A 10424-nucleotide genomic window follows, 5' to 3' on the forward strand; every position below is an offset into this window, starting at 1 on the left:
TATTTGACACTGAAGGATTTAATAAAACTGCACCGAAGAAAGCTTACAGCTCCACACGGCCTACAGAGGAGTTTGGGGAAACTGAGTTTTGGGATAAGGTCTGGTTCTTCAAAGATACTTAGATGCTAACCCAAGTTGTTTACAATGGAGATATTTGCCTACAGATTTTTCAAGACCTTAGCCCCATGGGCCTTAGAGTCACTAAAAGAGGCTAAGAGAAGTGAAGCCACTCAAGGCATTCAGGTCAGCTCCATACCAGGTGGGACACCGAGTTCCAGCCCTGGTCTCACCCCAGAGCAGCGGTGGCTCAGATTGCCTCTGCCTGTTCCTCACTGCAAGGACAGCCCCTAACCCCAGCCAAAGTTTCAGTCCATGAAAACTGACTGCAAGGGTGCAACAGCACTGTGGGGAAATCCTTAAGATAATCTTTGACCTTTGCTATCTAGAGAGAAAATGCTTCAAGTAGAAATGTGTTTACGATATTAATTCTAAAACAGTTCCATTATAATGACAAGCATGATGTTTCATCAAAGTTCTTACAAGATTTATATCTGCTGTAGCTCTCCTTCGGTTAGAAGTTGGATGCAAAACAAGCATATGTTTCTTGTTACAAAGCTGCAAAAAATCCATTGTTTCTGGGTGGACTGATTAAAAATTTAAAGAAATCAGTCTGCCATAACAAACATGATATTCAGCAATCAAAATATATTCTTATATTTCACTATATATTTAATAAAAAAACCTCAAGTGAAGCGCAGGTTCACTTAAAAGTGATGAAAATTAGTTCAAATTAAAACTGTCAGCAAACTGGAGGATTAGCAATATCAACTCAGGCTCTCTTAATTTGACATGCATAATTTAGATGTGCCAGACATGTTGTGAACTCAGACTACAAAAAGACCACAGTAATTTGTGGAATCTGGGTAGAATTTATATCCAAACCCCTACGTTAATGAAAATTAGGGTTTCAAAGTCAAGTTAGGAAATGCAAGATGCAATGTTGCTTTGTATGTTATGATATGACCTTAAATTGCAGGTTTGCGTTTTTCTCAGTAAGAACCCCCCTCTCATTCAGGAATTCTTTTTAATCCTCTTCAGTGCATGGGACAACCTTACTTTCTGCACTCCATACAGGCCACAAATGTATCAGCTTCTCTGTAAGTATTTCTGCACTTACCATCAGAGGAAGGATTGTGAGGTCTTTTTCAAATCTGTGAGAATCCCTGTGAGATTTGCTCCTGGTACCACCTGTAGTATCCATTGTGTGTATGGATGAAGATCCACACTTTCACCAAGTATTTTCAGAGCAGATCTACTGAACCTAGACACGGATGAGATTAGTCTGTACTTCTGCAGATGTAGCCCCAAGCACCATATATTAAGCATTTAGCAAAATATTTTGCAAGTTTCTGCAAAGTAGGTGTCTCAGTGTTACAGAATAACCTTGTGACAGAAGCAGAAAGAAAACTCAGTCCCCCAACCAGAACGCTCTTTCCTTCATCATCAGACTATCTTTTCACCTCAGGCAATTTGACCCTCTTTACCCTTACCAAGCTTTTCCTTAAAATGAGGCAATTTTGCAGACAGCAAGCTCATGGTTGCACTGTCCTAGATCACGCACAGAGGAGCACCCAGCCTGCACAAGGAATACGGCAGGATCCCACAGAGAGCTGCAGAAGTGGGATGGATCTGTAAGTCCATTCCTTCCCACCCCAGATATTTTTAAGGATAAATGCAAAGATTCAAAAATGGGAATCACGCTGACTCTCCAACTTGTCACCAGCGGGATTCAGATGTTTCATGCAAGAACACTCCTGTTTCTTCTAGCTACAGATTAATGCTTGTACCACAGTGTGCACAGAGGGGAACACCAGAGGGTGAAATATGAAATGTCTTCAGTTACTCATCTATTAGCCAGTAGCACAAGCATCCAAATCTCATATAATATATTCTAGATAAGAGTTTAGAGTCTCTAACACAAAGCTGCTACAGCTCCTGGTTCCAAGGCAACAGATATCCCTCTCTTACACCCACCTCCTTCTTCTGTGTTTCTCAGTGTTTTTGGATTCTCATAAATATCTCAAAGAATACACACCTATCTCTGCTAAAAAACAACAAATAGACTTTCCTTCCTAATATCATTCTAAGATAGAGCTTAATAGTATTAACTGAACTTTTTCAAAATACTTCAACAGGAGACTACTGCACGTTATGGGAACTTCAGCAGCTAAAAACATGTCTAAACAAAAGCTGTCAACCAACCTCTGCCTCAGTGAACAGGCAAGCTCTTAACATGGCCTCCTTTTCTCTTCTTCCCTTGAACCGCTATAAAGATCACTTGGAAAGACACTTTTATTAACTTGTACAACTCGCCTCTGACTCTTAAAATATTACATTTGAGTGTTAAGAGGTCAGTGATTTCAGATGTGTTAGGCCAGTTGGAGCATGGCTGCTTTGCACTCCACTTAAAAGTCAGCCTATTTTTAAGTCCCTGATGCCAACAAACCCCTTTTTTTTTCTAAACTAACTAATTTTTGAACCACATCATTCTTAATCCAAACCTATGCTATGGTCAAATAAAGAGATGTTGTCTTTCTACAAAATCCTAGCTTCTGTAGAAGTTTGACCAGCTATGCCTTTCAAGTACTACTTCCATTTTATAATTAAGTCTTCTAATATTATTCTAACAGATAATGCAATAGTTCTAATTCCACTGGAAAAAAGAAGTAGTCTAATAATTCCATAAACAGAAGTGTGAACTTCAGGTCCTATTTGTCTCTTGGAAGAAAATTAGCAAGTTCTCAAAAACACATCAAATTATGTATGCTTCAATCATAAGATTTTACTACAGGAGATGAAAGAAAGGTCACATTCTAATGATAATCTCCCCACAGACTGTTAAGGAATATTGATGATGCAAATATTCTTGCAGCATTTTGTTAACTGCATCAGGCTGTGAAGTTTTGAAATAAATATTTCACCCAGGGATCACTGTATCCATCCTAGAGATGTACGCAACTGAAGCAAGCAGATGAAGGTTAACAAGAGTGATGCCTAAAGCTAAAAGACAGCTTCCATCCTAACTTTTAATCCAGCGTTGTAATTATCTGGCCAACCAACGTAAAACTACAGACATGGTTTGCTCTTTTTTTTTTTTTTTTTTTTTTTTTTTCTCTAAACTGCTCTAGCTTTTGGTCAATCAATACTTGCATTTGGCAGACAAGCATGCATAAGAAAAAAAACAAACCTTGGGACTATCACACAAGATTGTGTAGTTCACACAGAGGGCTATATGATAGGCTTTGAATTTTGCATGCAATACCAAAATCTGTCTCACATTAACACTACCATTAAACTATGGAAGACTAAACTCAAGGTCTTCAGTCAGCAAGGGCTGGTATTTTCTTGACAGAACTGAATGTAGAGCCCGAATTCCATGTGTATCTCTAATGTCGTTAGTAGTTTAAAATACTTGATACCAATCACCGTAAACAACATCATCCCTTTAAAAGGATAAAAAGTCTCAAGAAGCTGAAGTGAGACAGTCATTGTGGTTTATACAAAAATAGTCTTTTAAGGATTAGCAATGTATATGGTATAAAAAGTTGGTGAAACATTTCCTGGTTTTGTGATTAAGGAATCTTTTTTTTTTTCCGTTATTGTAATATATATGTGCTTAGATGCACAGAATATTGCATCCTGCTGTCTCATAACACCACTGTAACATCAAGCAGTGGTCCAGTACTGCTGTCTCCAGGAAGAAGTGATGAAGGAAATAAGCAACCCCTTCTTAATTTAACAGAGCAGCTAGCACCAACAGCCTTGTGTGTTTCTTACCCAACCCTACAACTGCAGAAAAGTGCTGTACTATGAAAAGAGTAAGGATGAGAAAGCTGGAATGAAGACTTCATACCACTCCACTAATATGTAATGTATATGCTCACAGGAAAGACCTGAACATTAGCTTCTTAACATCTACAAAGAACTCTTCCAAGTAGATTTTATACTTTGACATGTTTATTTTAGTTGGATGAACAGATTCAACGAACAAGCTGAAACAGTATTCCTCAGCCTCACATTCGCCTCCCTGTAGACTTCCATAACCAAATGTTTAAAAATATCAGGAATATGTGGGTATTTGCATGAAGTAGTTCAATAGTTATTTCTTGTTCCATGCTTCTCTTTCAAGTCTTTCACGGATTACTTCTTTTAGGTATGGTTCAAGATAACGCTTATCCTGAAAAAGAAGAGAATATATTTAAACTTATAGGGAGGTCCAGAAACATCTCAAGCCACTCCTACAGATTACTTGTCTCTCATTCCTCGTATTTGACTAAAACCCAGCCTCTCAAGAAAGAAAAAAACCAAACAAATATTACTTACTCTGAAAATGTAAACTTTGTATCTGCCAAGTCTGCAATGACAGGTTCTTTACTGCAGCAACCACCAATCCCCAATTCCTCGCCAACATTAACAAGCAAAGTGACACTTCCAGCTATACCTTTAGAAACAATATTCATTTGGCAGATACCCAAATGTAAAAGATCCACTTTAATTAGTGCAAAGTCCAACTAAAGTACTCTGGAGAGACTCCTTCTGAACTTAACTTCTAAACACCACTATAAACGTGGATTCGATGGAACACCTTGACCGTGTTTAACACTTACAAACCAAACTGCTGCTTGAGGAACTATGCAAACAGCTGTTCAATGCAGCAGTTACCCAAATATGACCAACAGGACCACAAGAAACAGCCTCTGCTGTTTATACTATACTATATGTTTATACTTATACTATCCTGTAGTCAAAAGATTAGTGATAAGATTCCTCTCTGCCTGATAATTTGGAGAAAGTTGAGATGGTTAGTAACGCAAAGTCAATCAATCCACTATAAAACCCCTAAATTTTAGTTACATCTGAAAAGGAAGGTGTAGTTTGTTTTTCAAATTACAAGACGACACTTATTTTAACATAAGATTTCCCTTCAAATTATTCTTCCTTGGCATCTTCATGAAGAAAAGCTCTGGCTTGAGATTTTCTATAAAATTAATAAATTCATCAGAAAAGCAAAAGACCTTTTATAAGAATTTCCAAGCTAGTTACAGTGTATTTCTTTATCTGATAGCTTAGAATAAATATTTTGTCTGAATACAAACAATGTACTATGGCTCTGAGTTGTAGTTTAACCTTTTGTCATCTTGAGAAAAACTTTGTAATAGCCACAGAAAAATGGAGATTTTTAAACAGCGATCAAAAGCTGTGTTTTCCAGAGGCATCCTACAAGATACAAACTCATCATAAAGGACATGTAAGTGTGGATCTCTTCAGAGACCAGAAATCCCGAAGACCAGTCATAGCAGTGCCATTTAAGACCTCCACCTTGGAGACCCTCTGTACACATACCTCTTCATACTTCACCCACTGGTCTTTGGGAAGGATCCGATGTTTCAGGCTTAAGTCGAGGGCTCGCTTTATGCGAAATATTCTTTCATTGTAAAGATGTTCTGGAAGTCTCTTCAGCGCTTCTTTTACATCATCATCTTCATACAATGTATCATCTCGCATTAATCCTGGACCAAAAAGATTTTACAGTATCACTGAATAAATGTTCTTAAGTAAGATCTAGGATTGACACAGGTCTTTCTAATTAACATGGGCAAAAAACTTCTACTGCAAAATTACAAATAAAAATTAAACCAATCCAGGAGAAGAGAACCACTAATTGCTCACAGAGAACAAACTCTAAATGCCGGCTTTCACATACTCCATTGACTTGTTTTCACTACTTTGCTTAAGGAGGAATAGTGAAAATGGGTACTTAATTCAATGTGTTTCATAACAGTATATATACACAGAAAATAAGTATTCTGGATCTGAGGATTGGACTTACGCTCACCTAATTTTATATCTATATTTAAGATGGTTGTCTAGGTAAAGGGTATAAGAGCTCTGAATCTATTAGAGTCAGCCAACCACAGCTATGAATATTTCAGTACTGAAGAATTATCCTCTAAACTCCACTAAGCATAATGACTAGATTTCCACTGACGATACTAAGCTATGGAAACCTGAAGGTAGACATTTGTGTGCAAGTTGGTTCCCTCCCACGCTGCCCCAAGTTAGAAGTTAAATCAGGGAGAAGTACCTAGTCTTCTCAAAAGCCCTACACTGTTCGTGGAATGAAGGATTCGAGAAATTCAACCAACTCTGCTTCAGCACTAACAACATAGGACAAGATGTTACTTCTGCAGCATTCCAAGACTGATGCAGATTACAAAAGTATACCTACTGACTTGTGGTTAAAGGTTTTGATCTCATGTGACCGAGTTGGCAGTAGTCTCCAATAAAACAGAAATTTATTTTGAGCTACGTATTCTTGAATCAGTTTTGTAATTTATTTCAAAGGCACAAGGAGCCTGTCTGCTAGTTTAATCACTAGACTAAATTCAGTGTTTCTCCCCAGTTTTCAGTCGTATTCTCAGAAAAGTGGCAAAAAGTATAAATGCCTTCATGAATTTCAGCAGACAGATATAAAAGGAGGGGCTAAGCACTGCATGTCTGGAGGAAAGACCTACGCTTATTCATCTAAAGCTGTCTTGCAATTTCATTCTAACTTCCCCAGGGCAGGTATGTTAGTTTCCTTCAAATGATTTGCTCATATTGTGGTCAGCAGTAAATTACAGCCTCTGAATATTCAGATTCTCTTGTCATTCAAGAACAGTTCTGCCATCTAAATAGTTGAAACAAACTTAGTAATAACTCTGAACATGTTAAAGACAACATCAAGGAAACCTCCTCTACTTAATGAAACACTATTTTTACACCTACTTCACCAACGCGCAGGCCAGAAAAACACCAAGTGAAGTTAAAGTGATACAAAGGGCAGAACTAACTAAATCCTTTTTTTTTTTCCCTTTGGATACTTTGCATAAGTATTGCAGAGAGACTGCTATCAGTGGGAATCTCTCCAGCTTCAAGACCAGCCTTGGGGTTAGAAGATACTGGCCAGTGAAAGTGATTTGGTGGGAAAAGATAAATAATCAAGCTTTCAAGACTGCTTTGTGAAAGTTTTTTTCAACTGCTCCAGCTTAACCTTAGCTGTTCATAAGTTATTTCACTTAAAACAACAGCAAAGGCAGAAATAACAGAAAAGTCACCAACTCATTACTAAGTAGCAATCATGATGACTGAAGCTATTGCTACCTTTTTTCCCCACAAAAGTAGTAGTTAATTTTGATCAAAACTGCATGTACATAAGCCAGTTACAAACCATAACTAGTCTGAGGATTGTTACATTTGCAGAGGTTTTAAAACTCAACGAAACACTTACCAAGTTTGTTGAATCCAGCTGCATTATAATACCACTTGCGAATTCTGTCTATCAGGCGACCACCTCCTGCAACTAAATGCAACCATCATCAGTTGCACAGCAAGATAAAATTCAACATTTACACACTACTATGACAGTACACAAATATTTGTTGGCCTCCTTCACATGTAGTAACGCAACACTACATCACATTTGAATATATATGACTTGGCTGCTCTGCTTTTGAGTATCCCTTAACTGACACTGAACAGGTAGAATGACTGCTTGTTACATACAATAATTTGACCTGTTTCACTAAATTTGAATATTAGACTGCTTTAAGACTTGGAATAATGCTAAAAGTTCATTGTCAAAGACAGCACCAACACTTTTAGGATCCATAACTCTTACTTGAGCTAAAAACATAATGTCCTACATAAAGCAAAACCATCATGCTTTTCAAATAATTTATTTAAGTTTCACAACACTTGCTATGCATTAATTCAAGGCCAGCATATTATTACATTGTTAACCTTCAGCTCTCCTCTCCAGTTATATAAATACTATTCCAGAGCTTCCTTCTTCAAAGAGCTGCCAAAGTCAACTGGCAGGTCAACACCAAAATCTCAAGGAAAAAAAAAAAAAAAATCATTTACTTCTAATGATTCATCCTTCCTTAACTGTGATTTTTTTACATGTCATCAAGCACAATACAGTACCAAACACCATCAGAGGGTCTAGAAATCCAAAACCAGGGCAATAGGGGCAACGCAGCCGGGGCAAGCTATCTTTCATGACTTTAAGTCAGTTCTCCTACTAAGTCACCCCATAAAACCAGTGCTACGTGTGACACCGTTACGCCATTAGCACACTACCTCATTAGGCCTTATTCCTTCCTACTTTAAGACCCGAGAAGGAACAACGTTAAACCAGCTAAGCCTGGAGTCAGTATCCGGGCAGGACAGCGACCCCCGAGGCCCGCCCAGAGCCGCCCAAGGGCTGCTCCTCCAGCCCTCCTGAGCACCCTCTGCCCTGCCGCTCCTGAAAAGCCCGGTACCGGAGCCAGGCTCCCTCCGCTGAGGCCCAGACCGAGGGGTACACCAGCTGCGGGCGCTGCTCCCGTCAAGGACACACAGCGCACGGCGTCCACCAGCTCACCGCCACCCCGTCACGGCCCGCCTCGCCTCCCAGTACGGGACAGGGCGAGCCCCGCGCCGCAAACGCGAATGGCGCGGCCCTGCACGATCGTCCCTGGCCGCCCGCAGCCTCCTCACCCGATGCCCTCGCCGCCATCTTGACCTCGAGCGGCGCGTTGCCTCGTGGGTAACCCGCGGCGTCCTGCCCCCCGCTCAGGGGAGGGCACATACCCGGGCCCACCAATGCCGCCTCAGCGCTGGCGCATGCGCCCCGGCGGGGCGGGGGCGTCGAGGGTCCGACCGGCACCGGTCGGTACCGGTCGAGGTCCAGTTTCCGCTCGCCCGTGGCTTGATCCGGGCGGGTGGCGAGCATCCCGAAGGGTCTCTGCCGTGGCGGCCTGTCCCTGCTTCTGGCGCTGGGTCGTAGCCGCCGCGGGGCGCCGGGCTGCTGTGAGGCAGCGGCCCGCGGGCGGCGGGAGAGGTAAAGAAGAGGCCGAGGCGGGCACGGTGGAAGCCCGTGGCTCTTACGATGTTTTTAAATAAGGTTCCGGTGTTGTAGAATCGGTAATTAAGCCAAGATTAATCAACGCTTGCTCAGAGCAAGGAACACGGTGCAGTCTCCTCGCAGCGTGTGTGTTCCGTAGTGCCTCTGCAAACTGGCAGCGACTCAAAAAATCAAAATATTTTGCCGCCATAGTCCGACCCGTCGCCTTTGCTGGCGGTGGCCACGGCTGCAGCTTGGAGCCCGGAGAGCTGATGTGAACAAGCACTGGCTTCCGTGCAAGGTAGCGTGGCTGTCAGTGGAGGCCGCTGAACTAACGGTGCTGTGACCTCTTCAGACGAGCAGCTGCGATCGGAGGGGTAAAGGTGAATATTAGCTAAAAATGCTTACGTTTGTAAAGCACAGTAAGCAAAGTACCAGGTCAGTCACAGAAAGAGGTAGAAACCTCTCTCTGCTCAGGTACCACAGCTGCCAGCTCTGTTTTCTGAGGCAGAGATCACTGCCTCACTCCAGCAATTTTTTTCAGACCACCGCATTTGTAAAGAAATAAAACAAATGTGTGGAATTATTCCAGAAATACTGCTACAGTGGGCAACTTCAGTCAGAAAAGCATGTGGCTGAATGCGATGGCACAGGCAAACAGCACAGCTTAGAGCGTGTGTCGGCAGACCACAAAGGGTGGTTGCCATGTTGTACCCAGCACCCCTCAATTAATCGACATGCTCAATCACAGGCTGCTAGCCCTTATCGAGAACAGCAGACTACCATAAGTTTGGTAATGCTAGGCCAAACAATTCTTCTAAAGAGTTTTTTTCATCTTAAAGCCAAAAAGTATTTGGCACGCTCCTCAAAAAGTTCTTCTATCCTCTCTCCCCTTTCCTTTTAGCGCTCCCATAAAAATCTTTTGCTTCCTTTCTTCGTGGTATTTCTGGGAAGCTATTTTGGCATAAGCTCATGCATTTAACATTTCAAAGAAACTGGTTTAGCTCTGGCAGCAATCACTTTTACATTTAAAAATATTAAAGTAATTAAAAGCTCAAATTTGAGACATTAAAAATATACGCATTCTGTAATATGATTTATGTTATAGTGGTTTGTCAGATAGTAATATAGATTGTGGTACAGACAGTGGGGTAAATCTGCAAAAGCAAACCCTTTACTTTGGCATTGTGAACCCATATATTATATATTAATTTTTACTAGATTGTTTGAAGATTATAGTCAAAATCTAAGTAAGGATATTGAATTGGACTTAGATATTTTATTTAAAAGGAAGGAATGGGGGAAAGCGTTTAGCCATCACATTTCAGGCACCACTTCAGATGAAATTTGTTATCCATCTCCACCAGGAACTGTCTACTTAATAGAGGATTTCAAGTGACCTTCCCAAGCCAATGAAGTGGGAAACATGAGAACAAAGGACAAAAGAGAACATCTCATGTATATATTGCAGACAATGAATGTGGCTTTTTACTTT

General features: G+C 40.8%; 1 protein-coding gene across 3 annotated transcripts; it reads right to left on the reverse strand.

Annotated features, from left to right (window-relative positions):
- Window positions 1-3995: 3995 nt before the first annotated feature.
- On the reverse strand, window positions 3996-8726 carry UQCRB (ubiquinol-cytochrome c reductase binding protein). 3 transcript variants are annotated; one of them, XM_086741061.1, is made up of 4 exons: window positions 8584-8726; window positions 7331-7402; window positions 5404-5570; window positions 3996-4237 (listed from the first exon to the last, which is right to left on the reverse strand). In XM_086741061.1, exons 1-4 carry the CDS (start codon window positions 8672-8674, stop codon window positions 4160-4162), a joined length of 408 nt encoding a protein of 135 aa, XP_086597187.1. In that variant the 5' UTR covers window positions 8675-8726; the 3' UTR covers window positions 3996-4159. The 3 variants fall into 3 exon arrangements, with proteins under 3 accessions (XP_086597187.1, XP_086597189.1, XP_086597188.1); XM_086741063.1 differs by lacking the exon at window positions 8584-8726 and adding an exon at window positions 7843-7934; XM_086741062.1 differs by lacking the exon at window positions 8584-8726 and adding an exon at window positions 7834-7934.
- Between the last annotated feature and the right edge of the window lie 1698 nt (window positions 8727-10424).

The sequence above is a fragment of the Chlamydotis macqueenii genome, chromosome 2 (genome assembly GCF_036417535.1).
Source record: "Chlamydotis macqueenii isolate bChlMac1 chromosome 2, bChlMac1.mat, whole genome shotgun sequence".
NCBI lineage: Eukaryota > Metazoa > Chordata > Aves > Otidiformes > Otididae > Chlamydotis > Chlamydotis macqueenii.